This window comes from Pezoporus occidentalis, unplaced genomic scaffold, assembly GCF_034315485.1.
Source record: "Pezoporus occidentalis ecotype Australia unplaced genomic scaffold, CSIRO_AGI_Poc_V1 ctg112, whole genome shotgun sequence".
Taxonomy (NCBI): Eukaryota; Metazoa; Chordata; class Aves; order Psittaciformes; family Psittacidae; genus Pezoporus; species Pezoporus occidentalis.
The window spans coordinates 1,196,419-1,224,076 of NW_026912907.1; the positions used below are offsets into that span (position 1 = coordinate 1,196,419).

The following is a 27,658-nucleotide window of genomic DNA, read 5'->3' on the forward strand; positions in this document are numbered from 1 at the left end:
CTCTTTGGTATTATAAACTATGATTCTTTGTGTATGTTAGTTTTCTTTTCAGAATTTGAAATCTTAATCTGCAGATCAGAAAACACAGCATTTATAATTCATATGTATAATTTATAATTATTTATATATTTAATTTATATATAATTTATAATTATTATTTAACTATAATCCCCCTTATGCAGTATGTCCATGGTACAGCATACCTTTTCATTGTGGAACTGTTAAAGAAAAACAGAAAATGAAGTCTTAATTAGAAGCCTGTGAAGAAATGAGGTAAATACATGAAGGAAGAAATGTTATTTATAGTTCAGATGACAGTGTGGAAGCACAGAGATCTGGTCAAATGCACCCAAATTCTGAACCAAAGGAATTTTGGAAAAAGTACGGCTGTTCTGGTAAAAGGGAGAAAATCAAGCCCACCTCAAAAGATAAAAAGGATCGCAGAGTTTTTTATTCCCCCAGGAAAGCAACTTTAGTGACATTTTGAACAATAGTGTCTAAATCCATTGTTGGAGATGTTTAAAAATATTTTAAATATTCATGAAAGGAATCCCACATTGTTTAAAATGGTTTATAAGTGCTGCCTATACCTTCCAGCAGATCTGGTTGTAACAGTGAAACCACTATAAGGTTATTCTGATTAGCATATAACCCATGCTTTTATAGTTGCAGAGAGATCCCTACTATAGTATCTCAGGCGGGAAAAATCATCCAAGTATTTTCTCAGAATCATGGCCTGCAAGTGGAGGGTTTTTTGTTCCCTAAGGGACAGGCGTGAACGTTGGTGACAGAAAGCAAACGAAGTCTGGGATACTAATGTGAATTGTAGTACATTTCTTTTCCAGAAAACATAACTAGCTGCTTAATATTACAGAATTTACAGGGTTTAGCCTTCTATTCTTCTCTCCTTCATCTGTAACACAAAACCTCGCATATCTCATATCTGTTGAGGAGCTGCTTGCTAGGTCCACCTCTGGGCATAGCTGAGCTGCCTGCAGGGCAAGTAATATGCATTTTCTCAATAGATAGATGGACTCCTTGCTGGGGCAGATGTACCAGCGCTCAGCAGAGAAATATATTAGTAGATCATTGGCCTGGAGAGCTTCCATGTCAGGAGTTCCATGCTAGTACAGAAGTTGTGGCTCCTGTTATCTTTCTTAGTCAGCTCTATCAACTTTCCAGTATGTCATTGTGTTCATCCATCTCACTCTGTAGTCTGGTTTCCAAACTAGATAAACAAATGTTTCCTGAACTTCAGGTTTGAAATTCATTATAACCATTTTGCTGTAAAAAAAAAAAAAAAAAAAAAAAACAACACAAAAAAAACCCAAACAAAAACAAAAACCCAGTAAAATTAAGGTCTCAAAATTATGTGCAAGATCACATAGTTTTCAAGAAGAACTTGTGATACCATGTGTAAAAATTAGATGTTTCTATTAAGGTTCCTATGTTTGGGTAAGAAAAGTAATTCCCTGCAGTGTTTTCATTCCCACCCTAGATTCAAAAGATGACAAGTATGTTGTGCCTAATGAAAACCACAGCCCTGAAATGAGGTGCATGTTATTCACAGAATGTGGAAAGGAGATGGACATTCACCTCTGGGATTCACAACAGCCACTACAATAAGCAGGAAACCCTTTAAATTAAGCTAAGGCAATGCTGAAGCACAGCCCTATCTGTTTAGGGCTTCTGGAGTGCGGCATGGTAACTGGAAAGGGAAGGATGCATGAATTCTCCCTGGAGCTAGGTTCCAGAGCTTCCTCGAAGAAAAAGGTGGTGTCAGCACCAAAGTGCTGGGTATTGAGGACTTTCATTTGTAGTATAGTTTCAATATGTTCCATCTGAAAGGATAATTAGTGACTGGAGTATTCATGGTCAGCGATATTCTAGCTTCAAGTCAGGACTCTGGAAGAAAACTTGAGTGCTTTGGGAAATGCAAACTCTCAAAAATTATGACCAACATGAGAGTTTAAGAAAACAAAATCACCTATTCTAATGTTTAATTTCAGGAATATCTGCATTAAAAATTAGACTAAACCCGCTACAATTAATGGAAAATAAAATATGGGCTGGTTTTTCACATATGCTATTTGGCTTTTCTTTTTAAATAGTAAAAAATCACCTGAACCTTGAATTTCTAATTTGTCAGAATCACTATAGCAGAGCTTATTATAGGGGGACTAAAATATTCTTTTTAGTTAGGTTATGGGAATACTTTTTTATGAAACCATTGTCTTGTATTTTAGAGGACAGATCTTTCTACAAGTCTAAGCTTCTCAGAATTTATCATCCTATGGTGAGAATCTAAAATACAGCAGTACTAAACTATTTTTGGACTTTAACAACAGAAGTAAAATAAGGGAACAAAAGTAACACACTTCACAGCCTGTTTTCACTGTCTGTATGCTATCTTAGAATACTTAAATCATGATTTTTTACTTTTCAAAGCTATGTATTTACAGAATGGGCATCAGATAACTAGTTCATATTCTAACTTAGAAGTAGTTGCTTGGAAAAGATTAATCATCTAAATATCAGGTGCAAAAAGCCAATGTATGTGTTTATTTGATAAATAAATGTATGTGTGTAATTAATAAATGCGTGTCAGCTTTTTAATTTAAAATATGTTTAGTTATATATCTATCATTTTAAAATTGAGGTTTCTGTGTAGTACAATTTTTTTTCAGTGTTGAAATTGTTGAAAGCATGAAAACAAATTCAGGGAAGAGATAGTCAGACACATTTACATAGTAGGTATACTAAACCTAGCTAGCCAAGATAAATAGGAGATCTTGGCACTGTGTTCTGGAACCTTTATGATGTCAGACTGGTAACGAGCTCAAAATAGAGAGAGAAATGAAAGAGACAGCCAAAAGGTTCCTTAATGAAGCATATTTAGGAGGTCAGTATATTCCCCATAAAATCTGAGCCCTTTTCCATAGTTATTCTGTTCTGAAATGTTTTGGTCTTCAAGCTGAGCTATTCTGTTCTCACCGTGATTTTTACAAGGGAGTGAAGGTGTGCAGAAAGCAAACTGACAGAATCTTGCTTCTGGACTTTTAGAATAGTCTCATCATCCTAAATCCTATAGAAAAAAGGGCTCAGATGACATTTATATTTCGCAAATTAAACCAGCCCAACTATTTTCCAGTGTTTCTTTAAACAATATATCCTGGTCTTACCTGAAAACTCCCCAGGTAAATTCACTATGCTTTAGCTGCCTGTATATGCAGCTATTTAAGCAAGAGATGCAATTTCTCCTACTGAGTGGTCTAGGCAGGCAATTCTAGGCTTTTAGGAGAGGTTCAGAGCTTCTGCTCCTGTCTGTTTTGTTTTTTCACCAGGAATGATGTAGACTAAGATCCATCCATAAGGGAAGAATCTGGAACATCTGTGTTGGCCCTTTTGATCTGTCTGTACTGTCCTTTAGGCTAGCCTGAAGGGATCTGAAGCTCATCTGTTTTATTTTAGACTCTTTGGACTTGCTCACCTTTTATGGCCTCTTTAAAAAGCAGTAGCAGATACTAGTCATTAGGATATATCACTGTCTGGTGCCCAGAGACCTATTTGTAAACAGAAGTTTTGTTTTTTTTATTCTGAGTAAAACTCAGAACTTTTTCCTCTCGATTTCACGCAGCAATGCAAAACAGAGAGAGATATCACTGCTGCATGACAGTTGGAAGTGAAAGGGCAGACTCAACCCTGAGTAAATATTAAAACCTGCCTTAAATGGTCTGCATGGCTGCCTGGAGGTACCAGTAGAGTATATGGTTAGAGTTAGGTACATAAACTGGACTTACTCTCTTCTTCAGGTTTTGAAGCATCAAAATTTTACCTTTTCTCTAGTCACCATGAAACAGATTTAAGTGCCTGTTTTAGATAAACTGATTGTCCTTTGGATCAAGACGCCTAACATTTCACTAAAGTACCACACTAACTGGGCACATTGGACTGCAGCCTTTGTTAAATAGAGCAATCCACAGGGTCAGTGAATTAGTCCTCCTTGTAGTATACTCCTGGGTTTGCTGGGGATGAACCATACACGTGCTTGATGGTTAACAGACCTTGCCTTGTGTTAAATCTGAGACATATGGCAGCCATTACTGAAAGAAAAAAGTGCATTTTTTCACTGTCAGCAACTTCGATGCTGAAAGAGAACAACAGCTCTTACAGCACTCCCAGTTGTCCACATCTCCTCCCAATGAGTCTTTCTAGTCTATCTCTTTAGCCCTTCTAGACTTAAGCTTGTGGGCTCTTCTAATCTCAAACATGAACATCAGTCTGCTCAAGGAGATGTTAGCACCCTCTGAGGTTTTTGGTGCTCCTCACTTTTTGATTTTTTTTTTTCTAATACAGATTCTTTTATTACACTGATTAACAACGTGGACTGCCATATGGAGACATATGGAGCAAAAGTCCTGTAAGGGCTTGAGATATCTTCCTCAAACTAGACTACTCCGAACAGTATGTTTTAAAAGGTCTCCAAAATTCGGAGAGGAGACTTTCACAGTATTTTTACTGTAATAACTTTTCTACTTCCTTTCATTGTTATGCAAATACATTGCATACTGTTACTTTTGGGGAGGTTGCTCATGGTCTCAGGAGCAGTTTATGTTTCAATGATATTTGCCTTTGCTCAGCTTCACAAGCTAAAACTTACCCCATTACTACAAATTCCTAGTCCTCTCTTACTGAAATAATTAAAAGAAATAAAGCCCTGGGAAGTGTTTCAGATTGGATACTCAAAACAAAAACCTCCCAAACCATTAGTCATTTTTTAAAAATCCTGGCTGTGGTCCTTTATCAGCTTGTAAAACTTTATCACCATATATTGCACCCTTTAAATAATAAATGGTACACCAGATCATAGAGGACTGAACAAAACAAATGCATGACTGAGTATATGTGTATAACATTGAAGGTTTCTGGAAAGCAAACCTTTCTGCAAGGTCTACTTGGGCACCCAAGCAACCACTTCTTCCTGCAGAAATCTTTTCAAAATTTTTGAGCGCACATAAGAATACATATTAGAGTAGTTGCATTGTTTTTTCCTGATTTTGAAGATATTTCTTGTCATTTTTTTCTGGTCTTTGTTTGCATCAGGAGAAATGAAAACTCACATTATTGAGAAAGTCTTAACAAATGCTTTTGTTGTTTTCTTTTCCTAGTGAAGAACTGCTTCTGTTAATGGGCTGGCAGGTTATGCGCTTGATAAGGATACCTGTCCTCTAAATCCACAAAGGGTAGACTGTGGTGTGCCTCTCTCTTGCTGAAGAGTAGTACATACAAAAAGTCCCACTGCCTATCACGAGGTGACTTCTGTGTTAATATAATGAACATCTGAACATGATTAGAAGGTTAAAGGGTAAATTCAGACCTCCATGAAGCATAAGATAAATCACTCTTTCTTTTTTTTTTTTGTTAAATGTGCAACATCTGGCAACTTGCATTTAAGTGTGTCACAACATATCTACCACCAGGACTCGCCATTTTAAATCCTTCAGTGTGAATGTCTTGGCTCGTTCTTTAACGGTAAGCACACCTGAGTGCCTCCATATTCTCCCTACACACGCTGAAAATTTAGCATAGATGCAAAATATTGCACTGCCTGGCTTTTACAATAATCATAGATCTACTTTTCATGGTGAAGCCTCTTTAAATTGCTTACAACTTAACACACAAGTATTTTAACCTTCATACAAGGGTGCCTCTGTCTCTTCCCACTTCTCTTCTGAGGACTCCAGCTGAAAAGCCTCCTCATCATGGATGTGTGGTATCACGCCTTCTGTGGGAGGTCAAAGAAGAAGTTTTAAGCCCAGGTGTTTAGAGTCATATTCACAATGAAAAGGTTGATACATCACGTCTAATTTTTATGCTTATAATTAGTACATCTCTTTAAAGCTAGAGCCTTTATTTTTACGTATAAATTGATTTCATCTAATTTAAACCTTTTGAGTATTTAGTTTAGTATTCATGAAGGAATCAGTTTTAAACCTGGCTTATACGACAGCTCTAATAATCTCCAAGAAATGTTGAAGGGTCTGTAGTTCTAGCAGAATGAAACACTTACTTAAGCACTGGGGTTTTTAAGCACACACTTAAGCCCTGTAAAAATTACTGGTACTATATATTTCCTAAACAAAAACCAAAGTAGTACAAACATACACTTATGAAAAAAAATATTATGACTTATTTAACATTAGACTTGCTTAAGTCAGTGAAAGCTGCCCCTGTACTTAAGGGTTGCTTTCCTTCTTTTGATTACTTATTACTTTTGTTTATTTCTAGAATTCTTCTGAGATATTCTTTGTTTAGGAAACAAAGTATTAAACATTACAAAATATGCGGATAGAGATTTTTATTCCTAAAATGTTAGATGAAACTGAATTAAAATAATTATATAATTTAGTTTTAAAACTAATATAAACTTATAAAAGGTACCAAGATATATTTTCTGTTTTCAATATCTTCATAAGTTTTTTTCCTTAAAATACATATGCTATTGTTCTGGCTTTGAACATGGCTGGTTTTCCTGATATTAAGTTGTAGCTTTAAGTTTAAACTAAAAAAGAAAACAAAAATCTTCCAAAATACTTAATATGAGAAATATGTGTCATTGCCTTGAATAGCAAGTTGGCTGGAAAGGGTTTACTTTAGATCAATGATCAGCCAAGTTCATTAATTTGTACCTTGGTAATTAAAACCAGACCTTACCGCAGGAGGCACTGGAGAGTATGAGAACTTTGTAGAAATTTATGTAAATCTCTCTCAAGAAAAAGGAAAACATATGGTTTAATTTTTTAATGAAAATAAGTTATTAAAAAATTCTTAGCAAATGTTTTGCTATCTCCTTCTCCTAATCAAGAATTGTCTTTAAATGTCATGGCAGCATCTGCATTTGATAAAAATCAAATAAAATATTTCCCTAGAAACAGATGGCACTGTTTTTAATTCTCTGTGGCCAGTTCAGTTATTATGAGAATGAATTATGATGCAAGTGAGGTTTGCATGTAAAGTATCTTTTGACACAAATTTTGAATAAAGGTGCATTTTGTGTTACCTGTTTCATCTAGACCAGTTCATCTCATCAACTAAACTGTAAGAAACAGATATCTTCAGCTCTGTGGCAGCTTATTATTAAAGTCAGGATTTCCTGTCTTTTCCTGCCTAGGTGCTGAGGTGCCTTAGTTATTTTAGGGGTTAAAAGCTGTAGCCACTGATGCGTATATATTAGGCTGTATTCATAGAACACGGCTTGTAGCCTGACTCAAGCTATTACAGTCTGACAACAGTGACCAATAGAAAGAAAAGGAGATCCAGGAAAGCTGAGGTAAGCCCAAACTCTGAAGAAATGTCAAATTAGAAACAATAGCTAATAAGGTGTATATGGTAATACATCAGGGAATACTAGCACGTGCGTCAAGTTTTATATGCTATTAATACTTGGGAGGACAGGAAGCTAACATAGAGGTTAGCAGCCAAAAAGCTGCAAATTTACAGTGATTTCTAACTGGCTTCAGATAGCTCCAGGAACTTGACTAACAAGGTAAATTACTTTATATTCTTTTTTAAAAATGCTATTAAAGTTATGAATATTTACATAGAGAGAAGGTGCCATTTCACTGTGTAAACTGGAGATGTTATTCTTTAGAAACATTTTATTTGTCCTTTTTTTGGAATGTTTCCAGATAGCAATTTCTGAAGCTAGAAGATCTGTAGGATTTTGCACTTGTTACTGCTAATAATGTTGAAAACTATAAAATGCGTACATGTATGTATCAACTTAAATGAGCTTTTAACCTTACTGGTTCATTAATCCTTTTAATACGTTTTATTTTTTATTTTTTACTTTTTTTGCCAAAACTAGACTCTTAATTTTGACTAGAAATTTCAGCTATCAATCTCTTACCTCTGCAAGCAAAATGCTTGCTAATCTTCATCAGGAAGCAAGCAGGTTAACAGAGTTTGTGAACCACTTGTTTTGTGCTGCACAAATATTTCTTTCTGGAGTAAATTATCATTGATTATTCTGTTCGCCCTTTAAGGGTGGAACAAGCTAAACAAAGCAAATAATTAAGTAAGTAAAAGAGATACAAGATTCATGAATGCATATGATATAATTTAGCTAGGACTTACTTTTTGTGTTATTTAGATCAGGCATTTGTTTTGGCTGTTTGCTTTAGAGAAAGAAATTCGTAACTTTGGATATGAGAGTGAATGCAGGAGGAAAATGGATTACTCAAACATATTCCCTCTAAGCTTTTTAAGAACATGTCCAACAAACAGCTGTTAAAACAGTCTTTGATCTTTCACTTCTCTGTGATGAGAAAGGACCCTGGAAAATCTGATCCAGATGACATTAGAATTTGAAAGGAAAAACAGAAAAGAGTGTATGATTAATTTTAAAAGGAGAAACACTGAGTATAACAGTATTTATATCATCATGGTATTGATAGCTTTACTGAAAATGGCACGTTATATAGAGTAATGTATAGCTTTATACAGGAAAAACAAATTTATACGAAACAGTGATTTAATGTCAGGAAAACGATCCTTACTTTCATGATCTTTGAAATGACATTTGCATGAATATCAGTTAAACTGGTAGCCAATGTGGAGTCTAAGTTGAATCAGGAAAATGTTCTTCAACATATATCACTGAAATTTATATATCTCTTATATTTCTGATCAGTTTTTTTCCTTAGCATACCATAAGTAATATCGCAGATGACAGAATTTGGCTGTTTACAAAGTACTATTTTCTATTTAATACTGGTTTGTTAATCTAATCTAGCATGCTGTTAGAGAGTTCTGTTGAGAGTTGGCTTTTTTTTTTCCCTTCCAAGGCAAATAATGACTCTAAAAGTCTGTACAAGCCTTTTGATCTTATTCTTATTCAATTCTGCATGGACTCGAACTGTGAGGCAAGTTTATGATGAGCTGGACCCTGAGCACTGGTCTCACTACACTTCTGAGTGTCCACGAGAGTGCTTTTGTCCTCCTAGTTTCCCCAATGCATTATATTGTGATAACAAAGGACTTAAAGAAATACCTGCAATCCCAGCAAGAATTTGGTACCTCTATCTTCAAAACAATCTAATTGAAACAATTTCAGAGAAGTCTTTTGTGAATGCCACTTATCTGAGATGGATAAATCTGAACAAGAATAAGATCACCAACAGAGGAATTGAGAGTGGTGTACTGAGCAAGCTGAAAAGGCTGCTTTACTTATTCCTTGAAGATAACGAATTGGAGGAAGTGCCTGCCCCATTACCAGTGGGCCTGGAACAGCTAAGACTGGCTAGAAACAGAATCTCCAGAATCCCAGAAGGAGCCTTCAGCAACTTGGAAAACCTTACTATGTTAGATCTGCACCAGAACAGTTTGTTGGACAGCGCTCTTCAAAGCAACACATTCCAAGGACTCAACAATCTCATGCAACTCAACATAGCAAAAAATTCACTCAAGAAAATGCCTTTAAGCATCCCAGCTAACACACTGCAGTTGTTTTTGGACAACAACTCCATTGAAGTGATACCAGAAAACTACTTCAGTGCAATACCCAAAGTGACTTTCCTCAGGCTGAACTACAATAAATTATCTGATGATGGTATTCCCCCAAATGGGTTTAATGTTTCATCTATCCTAGATCTACAGCTGTCTCACAACCAGCTCACTAAAATTCCACCAATCAATGCTCATCTAGAGCACCTTCACCTTGACCACAACAGAATCAAAAGTAAGTGTGTATTGTCAATGTGGGATCCTACCAAGACAGTTATTTTAAAATGTTTATATAACCACAAAAAAAAATGCTCATTGAAATAAAAAAGTTGAAATGTGCTGTAGATTATAGGAAGAAGACAAAGAGGACCTCCCACAGACCAGTTTTCAAGTCAGGTCTAAGATATGACAACCAAATATGTGCATGGAACTAATACCATACGTAAAAAAAATGTTCGTATGCATACAGATAAACCACTTTGCAAGCAGATTAGAAACATGTGGGGATTAAGGAGAATTTGTGCATTCACATTTCACTGTATACATGCCAGTAACTATGTTGTAGAAACAAATTAATTATGCACAGAAGAAGCAGGACCAGAAAAGCAAGAAACAACAACTAAAAAGTGAGTGCCACAAATGAGGATATTCAATCCACATCTGTATTGACTGTCAGATTTTCAAAATTCCTGCACCTTAGGGACTCCATTAAACTTACAGAACTGCTGTATGTTCAGTTTTGAGTATCTCTCTGTCCACCTAAAGTAGTAGAGCTCTTAATGTGATGCACCCTTAAGAGAGAATACAATGTTGTCTGTAGTCAACAAAATCTATTTTAAATATGAATAATTAGAATGTGGATATTGAATATTTTAGGCTTGAATATATTCTTCATACTTTACTTCTTCATGAAAAATGTAGCCTGTTCAGTTTAAGAAGTGTTTTGTGTCTAGGTAGTATTTAAAGGACTGCCAAATAATCTTCCTTTACTAAGTAAGTTAAAAAGAAGTTAAAACCATGAAAATCAGCCTCCGAAGTATGTCCAAACTCAAATCCTGTTTTCCAATGACACATGGGTACCCACGAGCATAAATCAGAGTAGTTTTCCACAAGCCTCATATTCCTTAATGACTTTACCATTTTTCAAAGTTAATCGCTATCTTAAGCACAACACTGTTCTTAATTAAAAATGAAGTCTTTATTGTTAATAACTATTTATAAAGTAGTACAGAAACATTTAAAAAGGCAACCTGACACTTTAAATGAAATGCAGATATTATATATTTTACCACAAAATATATTTGTTCAAGAGGTAAGTGATAATGACACCATCTCCAGGAGACACTGCTCTAATAGACAATATCTCAAAGGGCCTTCAGGATTGCAAACAAGGAATGTGATTCCATCAGGCAAGAGTAATAAAATGTGGCATTAATTCTGCAGATTGTTTTTGTCTTCTTAAACCCTGGAAGTTCATGATCAATCATACTTTAAGATAGCCAACGTAAATGATTTGAGAAAAATAGCTGTAAAATCCTGGGTCTGGTTTCTCTGCAAAGGAGTCTTCCTAAGGGCTTACTTTTATGTGTGCAGAACAAGCCCTTTTTACAGTACTAATTGTCAGATACCCCTGTACACCTGCCAATTGCTGCTTTATTTTCTCTTGGCAGCTCACAGTTACACTGCTGGCACTCCAAGCTCTAGAACATCAAAAGTTCTATGTTAATTGCATTTGCCTGCTTTAAAATCACTTCTTCACATAAGTCCAAGGCCTTATTCCTCCAGAAAAAAAAATTATAAAGATATAAGGCAATATCCTGAAGCCCAGTGAAATCAGTGATGGCCTCATCAGTGGTCTCAGTGGAACCAGGGCTTCTCCTGTGGTCTCTACCCGAAGAATCAAAATGTGCAGAATATAAAAAAAAAAAAAAAGGCAAACTTAAAATTTGGAAGCAAAATCAACATAAACTTTAAATTATTTATGGCTACAACTCACCACACTTGCTCCATTTAATTTTAGTTTTCTTTTTTTTTAAACATATTTTCTTAAGCAGGAGGGTGAGGGCAATCCATCTACATGTTGACAATTCACCCTACCTGTTTATTTATGAGATACACAGGTGAGGCTATGGGGAGACGTCAAATGATGAAAAAGGGAGTGTTAGAGGAAATAAAAAGAGGAGAAGGCATGAAACGATGTGGAGAGTGAGCCAGGGTAAGCAGGTGGTGTTACAGTGCTATCAAAGGAATGGTAAAAAGAAGTGGACAGTAACTTCCCCTAGAGGAACACCAGGAGTTTGGGGTATGTCCTCTGAGATAGTACTATACTATCTTAGAGAAAGGGAAAAGTCCTTGGGCCAAGTATCAGTGCCAGTGTGTCAGAATCCATTATAGGATATTGAAAAGAAATGGCTGAAGTTACAGAACCTGACTTACTGTCAGACCTCTCTGCTATTGGACGGTACTAGCTTCTTTGCTAGAAGAGCCCAGAAAGGTAAAGATTTCCTGGCTGATCTGTGGCTGCTGCACTCAAATATTATGTGTCAAGGAGAAGGGGAGTCCAAATATTTGAGCTGGATTACAGTAAGTGCAGCTAGATGTTTCAAGAATAGAGCAGAAATACGCTCGCACTCATATGTCAGAATGTATCTACCTTCTTGCCGAACTTATTTTCTGAATGTTTCTAAATTATGACTTTTACTGGAAAAGAAACAATATCTTCTGTGTTCAGATGTGTTCTTCAGCAGACGTGCTGTTAGCCATTAATGAGAACCTCTTCTGCAGTTTTCCCCTACAGCAGCTCAAGTCTGAGTTTTAACTATTACACCATTTAACAATACTGTTGACAACAGGTGGAATTCATCTTATTTGAATTAATGATCCTAGATTTTTGCATCTAGTTTGGGCTACTGATACAGACTATCTTCTCAACTAATGGAAAGACATACATAATTCTAGAGGGAAAATCAACCCATCTTAAGGAGATGTGAATCACCATTAGGAAGTGTTCATCTCTCTCCAGAGTTTATAAAAAGAGTCTAAATGGTTTACTTATAATGACATTTACCCTCTACATAGATCAGTCTAGGTAGGGTGAATTGTAAACATGTAGATAGGTTGCCCTGACCCTCCTGATTAAGCAAAATTCAGCAGTCTACTTATGAACAGGATAACAAGGGAAGAGCAGAGTGGGAGGCTTTCACTCATCTGGTAGCTTGGGTAGGATTCACTGTTCACGGGAAGAGAATAATAACCCAAAGTACTTCATACCACACATCATCAGGAAGTAACTTCTTCATAGGTGGCCTGTGGTTAGATAACTGCTTCCTCACTTTAAGATTGGAGTAATTAATCCAGTGAAAACTTGTGGAGTGGGATAGCTTTTTAGTCAGAGAACACAGAGCTTTAGAACACATCTTGTCCCCTAAGGACAGCAATACTGACCTGAAGAGGCAGATATTGAGTCACTTATAAAATTTTAATAACTGCTTTAATAATAAAACCTCACTCTCCAGCTTCCTGCTTCAGACATAAAAATAAGTTGTAGTTTGTTTCTTCCAAGAATATCAAGTGCTTTACAAACACTAAACAAGTTTCACAACATAGACAAGGACATTTTGATATCATGGATATAATAAACGTTTTAGGCCTTGGCCAATTGGATGTATTTGTCTGATTTCCATGGCAAAGATAAAGTCCATTTCCAAGATGTTTCAAGCATCTTGTCAGTTTTTCAAAATACGATTTTTTTTTAATTTAAAAAAAACCAAACAACCCAACCCAAAAGAAACCAATCAAACAAAAACTAAAACCATGGCAGTTTTTATTTGTTAACAGTTAACTAATTTGTGGTATTGTAATCAAAAACTGTATGCATATTATCATTTCTAAATATATGGGGAGAAAAGTTTTTGTAAAAAGCTTTCCTTTTCTTATTTATGGGCTTAAAAAAAAAAACCAAACACACCAAAACTGTGCTCAAATAAATCTGTTATGCACACATTCTTCATGCAACCACTTTTTGCAGGTGATCTGGGCCCAACAACATCCTCAGGCAGTCAGACCAATAATTAAATGCCATGATTTTGTCAACGGAATCTGACATCTTTCATAATAAAGCACCACTCTAGTGTTTTCTAGAATAAGGCCATTTTAAGGCTGAAATAGTGCAGCAGCAGCCTCACTAAGACAAAATATGAGGAGAATTTTAGGCAATTGACAGTGCAGAAGTAACTTAGGGGACACTATGTAAAGAACCCAATCTATTCAACTCTTATAAAACAGGTAACAATTTAAGCCATAGTTTCACATTTTATCTGAATTGTAACAAGCTTTGTGTTATTTATAAAGTATTTTAAGGACTTGGCTTTCAGATTAGGAAGAGAAATATCCCACTGCGCTCATTATATTCTCACAGTTAAAACCAACTGTACTGAAGAATTTGAGAGAACAGGAAAGTACAGATGTTAAAAGTTTCAGACATTATATAAAAAGCTCCTCTGATTCAATATTGCGATTATTTTGAAGGCAAGCTATTCGGTGGAGAGTATTATCTGCTAAAATTAATGTATTGTAATTGCAGTAAGATGTTCAAAATCCGTCAGCATTAACCTTGCTTTGCTCTTTCTGAGGGCAGAGAGCTATTTCTCAATGAATATTTACCCAATAGTTGTCTAAATTAGAAACTTCTCTCCAAGGTAAAACTATGCATCCAGTGGCCTTCATTCGCAATTCCATTATGTTAAATATTGTGATTCAATGATCTAGATTACATTATGCTAAGATGCTCTCTTGCTTGATCAAAAAAGCAATTTGTTATTTATTCAGTATTTTCCAACTCTGATAGGAGAAATTGTCTCCCTTACAAATATCATTGGAAGCCTGCTTTATTTGTTTTCTTAATGAACTTTGTCATCATAAGCCTTTCCCATGAAAATTACCTAACATGTTGATCTATATTTTCAGGTGTCAATGGTACTCAAATATGCCCAGTCTCAATTGCTATAGCAGAAGACCATGGTTTTTATGGCAACATCCCTCGCCTCCGATACCTTCGCCTGGATGGTAATGAAATTCAACCTCCAATCCCACTGGACATCATGATATGCTTCCGACTACTTCAAGCTGTTGTCATATAAAGATCTCACAGTGTCACTCTTGTACTGTAAGAGTGCTAAAATACAAGTATTGCTGGTATCAAACTCATCAAGAAGTAACATCTTTATTTTGACTTTAACTTTTTTCCTTCTTCGCATCTTTTCTACAACTGGAAAGTAGTTTTTTCAGAAGAGATTTTGGATGTACATGAAACATTTGCTTAATGCTTTACCTAAGAATTCCTAATGCAAATATATTGAAAGTCATCTGTGTAAGACCCCAGATATTCCAAAGCAAATTCTTGTCTACTCCATCTTTTTTTGTCAAGTGTTACACTATCCTGTTCATATCATTGCTACAGACAAATTCTATTTCCTCATTTTCTTACGTAGTAACTAACACAGTGAATTTAAGCGCACTTAGCTAAATACATATGCTAGAAAATTATGAGTTGCATGACTACTAGTTATCAGAATTGCCACTGTCTTTTTTAAGATAGTGACTAATGGAGAGCAACCACTTAATATGTAAATAACTCATAAATTGCTGTTGTCTTATGAAGACTGATACTTTTAAGGCATAAGTGTATGAGGCTCAGAGTCCAGAGCAATATATTGAATATATATATTGTTGTATGGATTCATTTGGTGTAGGATTTCAGAATTGAAATACACTTATCAAAACTCAAAACCAGGGACAAGGGAACATGAGATAAAACCTTGGTTTATCAAAGTGACAATTTTCTGCTGTTTCATTCTTCACTATTTAATTTCTAGATTTGACATAATTTCTTCCTATAGCTTTGTGATAGCCATTGAATATTTGGTTTATTTTAGTTTCCATAGGTATAAAACCAAGAACAGTAATGATTACATATTTTGCAGACTAGGTACTTTACAAAAATTGGAACGGCTACTTAATATAATGGTCATAAAGAGAAAATTAAAAAATTAAGAGATACGTCTCCTCCTAATTATTACCGAACTAGTCAAATATCTGCAAAGGAATTGTATCAATTTAACCAAATGTAATGAACTCAGGGCAGTATTTAGCTATCTGCTGACTCATACACACACAAGTGATAACAACGCATTTTAGAAAAGTCCAGGTATTTAGAATACAACACATTCACAATTCACTAACAAGGGCAATATCAGCGGTCATCTTTTTATGAAAACTCTTTTATTTGTGAGTTTGCTTTTGCTTTTTTTTTCCTATTTTTATAAAATAACAGTATTTCAGAGCAGAACTTAAATATTACAGTCAACTATTCACTGGGAGAGTATGACATTTTTATTTCTGATAGCCAGCACAACAGACTCTCCATCAGTCATATTATTTTAGTCTTCTCGTAGTTGTAGATAAAAGCAATTAGGTGCTCTTTGATAGCTTGTATCTATTTAAGACATTTTAAGACTGGCCTCAGTAGCAAGCATTTATAGACTACACGTATGGTAAAATTTTTCTTGGAAGTTGAAACATTTTCTTAAATACAGATTTTTAAAAGGGTTGACAACTTTAATTTCTAATATTCAGCTCTTTTACCTGAAAAATCAGGCCTTACTCTGTTCCACTGCACTTGTAGAAATAACCCAGTATAGAAACCCAACATAGAAATAACCCACTCAGAAATCCTATAACAGAAAACATTTATTTTTGCAGTTCTTTTTATGTGATTGTTGAGAAACTCCCGCCTTTCTAACAAAATATTTTCTGTACCTCTGTGTTCACCCTATATGAAAAAATACAGATTCTAAAAGTCTCTGCAACATGTATGTGTGTTTACCTATATTCTTCACTCAATAATAGCATAGTAATTATTTCTTTTGACAAAAAAAAAAACAAACAACTGACACTATTACTAATTAAATTATAACAATAATCACGCTTGTATTTGGAAATCAAATTCTACTTTAAAAAAAGAACAAACATACATACTACAAAATGAATATTTACAGGCATATATGCATATTTTTAACATTAATTGCAGTTCTAACTGTATAGCAAAGTATCTTGACATTCCAGCCAAAGATTATGACCTTTTTAGACATTATATACATGTAAAAACACAAAACCCTTTCCCAAAGAGATGTCAAGCTTATATATGAAAAGCAGTGATATGCAAAATTATATAGGAGCACTGAAGCATCAATGTACTCAATTTTCTGGGTAGGGGCATTATATGATGAAATTAGGGGCATATAATCTGATGAAATCACTTTTAACAGTTATTTTCCACCAGCTGACCTTACAGTAATGGGCTTTTCCAATCCACTGTAGGGTGGAAGGCCTCATAAATTAGTTCTTCAAAGGTCACTACTATCTTGTGGAACAATCTTTGGACACATGCAGGTCGATGCTTAAGACTTGTCCCTGTCAAATCCCAGTTAATCTGAGTGAAGGCAAAAATTCATGATACATCCTTGGACAAAATTCTATTGGGCTGAAGTTTTTGAAGTTATTTACTGCTGCCAAGTGCCCTGTTTTCTATACTTGGAATGCAACCTGCTGATTCCACACGTAGTAACTGTTTAATAAAGAGAAAATCCTAAGTATCCTCATTTAGCAATTTTCTCCATCTCGATTGCCTCTCCCAGAACCAGCATAAGGTGGACTGAAAAAGTTACTGCAGTGACCTTCACAAGATAAATGAACCCTGGCTGGGATTTGAGGTGCTTTACTGCATGCATGTGTCTACTTGCAACAGTCTTAATATTCTTAAACTTTCTGGGAAAGTTGGTGAAATTTCCTAATAGGTTACAATAGCAGGTCTAAATTGCATTACTGTGTGGAACTAAACAATGTAGGTTTTCAGCCACACCTCATTCAATCCATTCATTAAGCCAGAGAACTATTGAGGAAAATGTAAAACACAATGTCCTTTTCCCTGTGAAGAGGGCCCCTAAAACAATGTAAAAAGCATCACTGTGCATGTAAGTCTGATGTTAACTCTTCGTAATGTGAAGATGGTCTAAGACTCTGCCAAAATTTCCTAGATCAGAAAAAATTGTGATCTATTCTATTGCAAGTAGGAAGGAACAGGCTTTTTAGTTGTCGTATCAGAACCCACAGCTGCTTTCATAAAGCAGGCATTGATTTCATTTAATTGTCACAGCACATCACAAACAGTTTTAAATATACAGAGACAAAGACATTTACAAGTATGAGCATCTGAGAGCAAAGCAGGTCACCTTAAACACACTGCAGTTGTGGTCAATCGCTAACCAAACGATGAACAGCTAGCGCTTTGCCAGAAATGTGTATTATGTGTGAGTTAATTTTGAAATCATGGTCGTTAACACAGATGTGCTACCACCTCAGCTGAGGGTATAGACAGCTGCTCTGTAAAGAAAAGCATTAAAACAAAGTGAGAGGCTCAAGAACTGAGAAAGACCCAGACATTTCTGACATGTCTGCCAGTTTGATTGCTTGATGTTTTATCAAAAGACTGTGTGGTTTTATAATGTAGCTGGCTCTGAAGAAAGAAAAGTCCTTTAGAGATGCTGCCAGCATAGTTAAAAATTCAGCCATATGCCTGAATCTCCCTGTTCCACACTCTGGTACTTTCTGTTTCTTTCTCAATATTGCAAACAGTTTGCTACCAGTTTCTTCTTCAACATTTTAAATGAAAAACACCATCACAACAATCATCTGCAGATGCCATGGACTACAGCAGCTTGTTTGACACTTGAAGGGAGAAACACAAACACTGAGAGGTAAAAATTTGTAAGACAACTAGAAAGCAAATTTGCATGATTGTAATTACTAACTCCAACACATATCATGTGCCTTGTTGCACCCAAATGGTTTCCAGTGTTTGCCACGAATGCTTGCTATCACTTTTCCTGCCTAGAAAAACTCTGTTGGTATAATATTGCAACTAGTTTCATTAGCTATCTGTAATCACAGTACTGTAACATTTAAACTGTGGTATTGGTTGCTGAACAGCTAATATCACACTTCTGCTGTTTGTGGCAGAGAATCTCTGGCATTGTTGAAGTCAGCACATAAACATCCTCCTGTTGCCTGAAAGTCTCCTAGTTACATCTTTTTCCTCCAGAATTGCTTATCCATTTAAATAGAAAAGGTAGCTCCACAACGCACCATACTGTGCAGAATGATATTCAGGAACAGTACTAACCACTTCAGGTCAAGCATATGAAGCAATATGCAGTGTCTATATCATGTTCTGCCTTAGCTAATTTACTTTTTTCCCCATTAGTATAGGGAATATTGCTTCTGAGTCCTGTGCTTGCTCTGTCAGTACTGGTTCAAACAACTCTATACTGTAATGAATTTGAAACCTTTCCCAATATAATTATTTCTTATACCCCTTGCACTGTTGCCAGCTTCTTAATGTTTTTGTCTTGGTTTCTGCAGCATACACATTTGACAAACTTATCTGCCTCTCAGCTTGAATTAGTTTTGTTTCTTCAGTGTTTTCCAGCTTCAGCATGTTTACGCATGCTGCACTAATGGCTGTTCTGATGTCCTCAATTTCAGATGCAGATCACTTGCATCTGTTTTTTTCCAGGGGAAGCTCCATCCGGACTACCACAGCTGAACAGCATGCCCCTTTCCTCACAGCATTCACACCTCCTCCTTCACACCTATGTGGACTCAAGCTAATGCTGCTGTGTAGATGAGGTAAACCTGGAAACCTCTTTTCCCAGGCTTCCTCTCCTGTCCCCAGTCTTTTCTGTAGGAAAATTAGTGAATCACATCTTCCACAAACAAGAGCTGTTCCTAATCAAGGGCTGGAGTAATGAAAGTTACATGTGGAATTAGCAGCTCTTAGTGAAGCTAGGCTTCTTCAATAAATCATTTATTCATTAAAATGCTCTACCACGGTTTTTATGATCAGTGATTTCAGAAAAAAATATGCAAATACTTTCAGACATGGGAAATTTAAAAAAAAAAAAACCCACACCTCAAAACCAAACAACAAATCATTGCTCATTTCATTATTTAAGAAGCCTGTTGCTAAGTCATCCATGTAGCATGGTATATCCTTCTCCAGGAAATGAAACCCCTGAATTTGAAATTATATTACTACTGCTAGGAAGAGTATTTCAAAGAGGGTAATCTCCTTATGATTCTCTGCTTTGTTTCAGGACTTCAAATAATCACTGATTCTCTATCCTGACAGTGAGAATAGCCTTCATGGTATTATAGGATCTAGGCTCAAATCCTTGTCTGAATCAGAAGCAGTGAATTGGAGCACAGATTCTTTTTCTCTGAGGAGGCTGTTTTGAGCACCAGACTGGAGGTCCCCTCCATTTTTGGAATCCTAATATTTGTTTCTTTTAATGACAGGACCTGCTTCAAATTAGAAGACTGGTAGCAAGCCTTCCCAACACTGCTTAGCAGCAGAATGAGCAGGCACAGGGCCCCCAGATTTCCTGTCTCTGAATTACTGGCCAAATGGGAAAATGAAAGCTGTTGGTGAGGATTTTTTCAGAAGGTCAAGGTGTTATGGGTCTTTTAAAAAGCTATTCATTTATATGTTTGTTTTGGTTTGATAGGAGTTTTTCAACCTTCAATTTAAAGTACAATATATAAACAAGGTGAGAGGTTTCTTTTCCATTTCAATAAGATGAAAATTAATTCTTAGTCAGATAAACATAAATATTTTTATATTGGCCTGACAATCAAATAAACATTTTTGGCTCTGTTCTTGAGCCAAGATTTCCATGCTTTCCTTTTCTCCTCTCTTATTTTTTTTTTACAACAGCCACCCACACAGACCGATCTGAATGTCCATGAGCTACCTGGAGAAAGACACCTTGCACTTCCTGACCTTCTATTCCTACAAAGGAGTCTGGAGGCTGAATGAGGGGGAAGGGAAGGAAGGATCCTGAGTTGGCTGAGGAAATTTTTATGTCAGCCACTATACTGAGACATGAACCAAGCCTCTTAGATTAGGACATCTAAACAAAAGGGGAAGGTAACCTAAAAACAGGAGATTCTTTTTAACTAACTTTTGGATTTTAAGTTTTTCATAGGGTTTATAGAATCATACATTGTCCATGTGAAACAGGACTAAAAATTTTACCTTTTTTTTTTTTTTTTTTTTTTTAAACCAAAGCTGAAATTCTCTATAATCAGTGACTTGAGCTGAGGAACAGAATTTTACCAGTTACTCCCCCACCCTCACCTGGTTCAGTGACATTTTTCAGAGTGAATGTAATGATTTGTTGCAGCTGCTTCTAGTCATGCTAGCTTAACTCATGGGTGCAGAGATCTTTGAGATCTTTGGAAACCTGTGCATGAAGCTTGGACAGTTCAGTGCTGAGGCAGAAAACCAGGAAGAATGTTTCTTCAGAGAGAAGAAACAGTGAAAACTTGTGAATGTAGAAATGGCTTTTCCCATTCCCCAAAACTGGATCTTTTGTTTTCATTGACTTACTTGAGATTTGCAGAGTTTTCTGATAATGCACAATGATTTGTGCCTTCTCGTTTACCTTCTCAGGTGTAAAGAACATAACGGTGACACGAATGGGTTTGTGACAGCATTTTTTTTTCCATACTGACCATTGTGATCAGGTTTATACTGTCATCAGCCAGCTCTCCCAAGACTCCAGAAACTGTTTAAATATAACTGTGCAGGAACAGCCCAGAAGTTATAAGTGATGCTTATGTAATCATATATTTTGTTTAAAAAAAAACAAACCAACCAACCAAACCAAAAACCCAAAAACCCCACATCACCTTTGAAAGCTGTTAAGTTATTTCTTTCAGGGAGAATATGTCAAATACATCTAGAGTTTTCATTAACTTTCTATCATTTCAGAAACCATTTCCATAACAATCCCAAATGAATTCCTGCATCTTATTTAAACAAAAATAAACTTTGAAAAGCATATCTCATCATTAGCAAACAAATTGAAATGTTTTAGATAAATCTTTTCACACTGACTGTCTAAAAACACATATCCAATTGAATATTTACATACCATTAAAACGAAAACACTTTAAATTTCTAATTTGTCCTTTTTCTGTGTGAATGTAGAGACACATATTTTAATTTTGTTTTTAAATTCAGAAAAATGCCTGAAGAACTGGAAACTGCCTGAGCTGGTGACTGCAATCTACTTGCTTGCTGGGTATAGAAACTTCTGCTCTTTCATGAGAGTAAGCTCTTGGACCAAAGCCTCTTAGCTGTCTAAAGATGAGTGGGACATGCTGAAGCTTTGTGCTTCAAAGCTTCAGCTAAAAAAAAAGCTGAAAGCACTGCAAGTTAGCTAGTTTACACAGCCCTTGATCAGGATTAGGTGCCGTTTCCCCATTTGCATCTCAAAATCATGGGGTTATCACTTGTTATCTGTGAGCAAATGCAAACATTGTGGAAAGGGAAGTGATATGATAAAACCAGGTCATATGAATAAATTGGAAACCAGTTATTAGATTACAGCCAAAATGTGAATGGTATTCTTTACTTAGAAGGATATATTAGCTTTTGCCACACTGATGGTCTTTTCCACTTTAAAAAAAAAAAAAAGAAAGCCTCTTTACAGTATTGTAGTTGTGGAAAAACTGCCAGTTTAGGGATAATTCTTAGAGTTCTCAAAAATCTGTGCTAGACCTCCAGCCATTGTTGGTATCAATTTTAGACAGGACTTCCAGATACATGAAAAGGCTTTTGTTGCAGCAAACATCTGGCCAAGAAGTTAAACAACTGTATTTGTCATTTGCCATGTCACCAGTATAACCACAATTTGACAAGGAAGGAGACAAAGGAAGTCAAGTACTTCAAGAAAGAAGTTACGAGATGTGAAAAAGAAGACTAGGGAGGGAAGATAAGACATTTGGGATATAGGATGAAAGAAGAAGAAGGAAAATAAAACCGATTTAGAAAAGAAGGAAGATTGGGAGATGTCTTTTCAGCATCCCTTTACATGTGAGGAAAAGGTGAGGAAAAGAGACAAAGAGCTCAGATGTTTTTTGGGAGAAAAACTGAGAGCCTGGAAGCTTGGAAGCTACTGGTTGACAATTTCTCTTATAGCAGAGCTGTGCTTTTTCCCTAAAACCTGAGACTCATAATGCCTCAGCCTAGTCTAGTGTTACTTCTTTTGGGAACTGGCAGGACAGCAACAGCTGATAGTGAGTGTTTAATATTTGTAATGCTGTCTAAAGTGCTGTGATTAATATATAATCCAACATTTGAGCTCTGTCCAAGCACAAAGAAACTGTGCGGATGTGAAAAGAACACCCATGAGCTTTCTTCAGATCATGCATTACTATATTCTGTGCACTGTTTCATGCTGATGTGGAGTTGCCTTTTAGAAGGAATTCCAGAAGGAATATGGTAATATGCCACAACCATGAATTTCTTTAAAGTTTTGTTGGAAACTACATGAAGATGCAATGTCAGCTGGCAAATCAACTCCGCAGTGTTCTCAGGCTTAACCTTTATCCTGTAAAGCACGTGCTTCTCCCTGTGCTTAGTTTTACCAGCTGATGTTTCATACTGGCTGATATAAGGTCCATGGTCCATAAATTTTCAGTGGCATGCTAACTTGTTGGGTTTTCAGAAATGCTATGGCACTTTTAGTACTTTCAGGTGCTGAATCATGGCTCAGAAGTACTACAAGCTCAAAAGCAAAGTTTTGCTACTTGCCAGCCTCCACTGAATATCATGCAATGAAAAAGCCCTCATTTAATATGAATTCAGGATAAAAGGGTGCCCATGCAGAAGAAGAAAAGTCAACATTGATTGGTTATAGAAACAACATTTAAAGAAGTTTTAAGTACAATCACAATACTGGTTAACTATGAAATATACGACATTTTTACTCTCATAAATGGCTTTGTAAATTCAACTCATACATGACACATACAGAACTGAATACTTAATCTTGACATTATGGATCAAATTCAGATTTAAATTCAGATTGCAGAATATCAGAAAGCCAACTCACAGGAATGTTTTCACTAAAGAGCAGGTTAACTTTTCAGATAAACATTTTTCAGGGTTTTTTTTTTATTTGTATTTTTTTTTCTTTATGCAAGTAATCTAAGAATGAAACACTTACTACATAGATAGATCAGGTTACTTTGGTCCCAGACTGATTCCTGTTAACAAAGAGACAGTGAAAACAACAGCACTGTTTTGATATGGCCATGGCTGCATTAGCAACAAAATTTAGCTGCTCCTTCCTCTGGACTATGAAGTCAGTAAAGGAGTCATACCCAGATACTGAGGGAGGCTTTATGTGTTCCTATTAAAAAATGAAGGGAAAAGAAAAGGATAAAAGGAAAACTGTGTGAATTTCCCTAAGTCGCTTTCTACTTTGACAGTATCTAGAACAGCGCAAAAAGAGATTAACTTTGAGAGCCGAATTTCAGTGACAGAAAGATGAGAAAGGACTTGATAGCTCTTGTATCCCCTCTACCCACAATATTGCTTTTTTGGCTCAACCTTGGCATGATATTTTTATTTCAATGCATAATCTAGTTAAGAAAAAAAGTTGTTATGGATCATGCATTCGCTGTCCATATCTACACACCATCTTGTCAGTATCCCACAGTGGTAGGGTTGTTCTTTATGTCAGTAGCACATAATTGAGTGATATGTACTCTTGTTTCAGTATGTTGTTTTCCAATTCAATGCATGTGTAGCACACAAAAGGAACACATTGCATACGCATAAGACACCGGGTAAAGGAAGGGGCACCAGACTGAATAACAGATATTATGAAATTAAGACTTCCATGAAACTGGTTGCAGCTAGAGAAAAATGAACTTTTAGCCATAATCAATGCTTCAAGCTATTCAGGAAATAATCCAAGAGAAATTAAATGAGAATAAGATACATGAAAGCTTCTAGGTTTTCAATAGTAACAGCTGTGCCTAGAGAACCTGGGCAAGGGGGGTTGTTATTCAAATATGTCTGTTTTAAATAGTATTTTCAAGCTTACGTCTAAGTCCATTAAAGCAAAGGAAAAAGCCAGGACAAGCGTGCAGGACGCAGTCTTATAATCAAACACCATGTAATTAGAGTAAGAATTGAATGCCAAAAATGCATTGTGATTCCATGAAATGTACCCTTAAGGATTCGTGAAAGAGAATAGATATTCTAGGACCTGTGCCCATTTATCCAGTTCTGTTCCACATGAAAGAAATTATATTAAATCAACTGAATATCTGGAAAGAATTAAATCATCGTCTCTCATTGGCAAGCCTAAAGGAAAAAATCGCAAGAAAGCAGTTTAATATAATAAAAGTTCTCATGTTTCATGGAGTAAAAGGGAAAAAAATAACTGCCAAAAGGAAAGGTTTTGTTGCTTTTGGTTATTCTTCTTCTCAGACATTATATTATGGAGTTCTCCTCTGCTCCCTTTCATTATCTTTATTCAACAGTCTAAAGTTGCAGACATAGTACCCAGAGTTATTTAAATGAAACCATTTCAAACTCTATCATAGAAAATCCTACAGGAACTAATTTTTTTTCTAGCAGCTGATACGGTGACAGTCATTGGCACTATGCAATAGCAACCAAAAGAGACCAGTCCCCTCAGCAGGAGTCTTTTTAATGATAGAAATGTGTGGCCTTTTTACTGCCCTTGAGTTCTTTTTAAAGTAGCATGTGGGCAAGAATCTGCCTTTATTAATGGTGTTTCAGAGGTGTAAATGAAAGCAAGGACTTTCTCCAGCAGACTAAGCTCACCATGGGCTCCAAATGATTTATCTCAGATATGGCTTTAGTTTGGTAATGGGGTTTTACAAGTCACACTGCACTATTGTTAATGTATATTTAGTTTTGGCATATCATGCTTATGTATTACCCATCATTATAACACCATAAAAGGTTCAGGGCTCAACTTTCATAAACACAAAAAATCCGGTGATTGTCACTAGGTGAGGATGTGTCCCTCAGACTTTACTAAGTAGAAGACATAATCATCAAAATACTAGAGATTACAAATGAGATGCACACTTCCATGTCTGCATAAAAGAGAGAAGCTGAAATTTCTGTTCTCTTTCCAGAAAATGATCATGTGAGCAACTGGTGATTTAGTGCCTTATTTATGGTTTTTGAAGCAACACCCATTCCTAGGTGTCCTCAGGTAATTCTTCAGTAGATCTTAACTCTAACCTTACTCTCTCCCATGCCCTGCTGATCTCCTATTGCTCATTTTCCTTAGACTACTGAATTTATTCACACTACTTGATCTTTAACCTCTGTGATGAGGATTCCCTAATCTCCTGCTGAAAGCTGTGTTATAGAAACTAGAATTTAGAATGAAAAAAGCATGGAGCTGGATCTTTTTCTTCTGTATTTCTCCACAGTGCTAATTTTGTGTCTTGCTGTTATTAATTTCTCCTCACCTCTTCTTTTGAACCCTCCTTCTTTCTGCTGTTGTCTGAATTTTGTCACTACATACTATACTGTTTCCTATGCCTGAACTATTATTCCTATGCATGGCTTTTGTCAGTTGCTCCAAAACCTATTGCTCTTACAGTTAGAAAACTTTTGAGTTCCCACCTCAATTTATATGTGGCTGGTGTAGGCCCTTTTGCCATGGTGCCAGCAGATTTTCCTTTTTCTGGTTACTTGCAGTGGACCAACTGACTACCAAAAGGAATCAGCAAAATAACTGTGGGCATCTGGGCAAACAGCACTATAATCACCACATTGCTCATCAAAGGACAGAAACAGAAAGCACCATTGGTACAATGAAACTTAACACTGTTTCCCTTATGCTTGGATGGAGAATTTTGCTCTGCACCAGAGCTGGAGTAATTCCCTCAGCCTAAAGCTGGATGAGTCTGGATTATTCTGACTTTCCTGATTTCAGGAGACTTGTAAAATGAAAATGTTCATCGGCACAGATTTGTGTGAAAACAAGATATTAGGAATCTTGAAATAGCCCTGAGACACACTACATGTGCAGTTACTTTGAACCTTAAAACTTTCCTTTTCCCTTCTATGTCTTATCCAGTCCCTGAGTATTTTCCCAACAGCTGCTTAGAGCCAGTGCTTAAGGTTTGGTTTGTCTCCTTTGGGCAATATACACCCGTGAAATTTCACTTGACAAAGAATTTTACCTGTATTTTAGCTGTATTTGCTGTGCTAGATAAAAGGCCTTTCATCAGCTAACTCTGATCCTGTTTCTGTTCATGGCAATGCAGAGATGACAGAGCTCACAGAGCAGAGACCACATGGTAACTCGTTGCAGATGGTGAGCTGAGCTAATGCTGATTGTAGTTTAATTTTAAGCAGTGAGAGTCAATAACACATTGTGAAGGCAATGAAGAAAAAACAAACAAAACCCCCCAAAAGGCAGTCTCGCAAATTAGACTTTTTGAGGCCATTTGATTGCACTACCTTGAGATCCTGTGATCTGTCAGGATCTGTCTGTGTGTCTTCTGTATGTGTATGTGCATAAATTAGCAAAAACACTTTTGGGAAATACCACGTATATTTCAAACAGAAACTGAAAAGTGTCTTAATACTTCAACCACAAATAATCAAAGTACCAAGTTATGTATTTTTCTTGGGTACTTGCCTTTATAAATCTAACCAATTTCTGACCTGTAAAATGGTAGAGAGAAATTTACATGTTGCTCTTCAACCTGTGAAGAGTTATTCAACCCATTTACTGTCATGCTAATAGTAATCTGCAGTTTTGCTGAACTGGGTCGATATTTCATATAAGTTAATATTTTTTAAAAGATGTTTTTCAAATATTTAAATTATAGAAATGGAGTTCTGGCTAATGTTGTATTTCATTCTTCTTTACAGCCACAGTATTTTATAGATCATAGATAAAACTCTATGGTAATTCTAACAGCTAAAGAAAATTAATATTCTTCCTTAAAGCCTATGAGAAAAATCTAGAGCCTCACATTCTTTGTGAAATACTGTCTCAAGGGACATGTTCCCAAGTCTACTCAGAAAAAAAAACAACAGTTTAAAGCAGAAATATTGGCTGAAGGGTGGTGTGTCTCTCATTTACAGTGCCAGAGGTCCTGGAGTCAGGCTGCGGTTAGCCATTGCACAGACCAGCTATGCCTGTCTCATTCTGTGTGACTGGCTCAGAGCTCTGCCCCA

The 27,658-nt window shown here is 36.1% G+C and overlaps 1 protein-coding gene across 1 annotated transcript in view; it reads left to right on the forward strand.

Moving 5' to 3' along the window:
- Positions 1–14,672, forward strand: part of LOC134171549 (keratocan) — a 29,348-nt gene extending 14,676 nt beyond the window's left edge. Inside the window, exons 4-5 of the mRNA XM_062633893.1 lie at positions 8,847–9,739; positions 14,470–14,672. Coding sequence (XP_062489877.1) covers positions 8,847–9,739; positions 14,470–14,642 — 1,066 coding nt within the window. The 3' untranslated portion in view covers positions 14,643–14,672. The remainder of the gene's footprint in view (positions 1–8,846; positions 9,740–14,469) is intronic.
- The last annotated feature ends 12,986 nt before the right edge of the window (positions 14,673–27,658 follow it).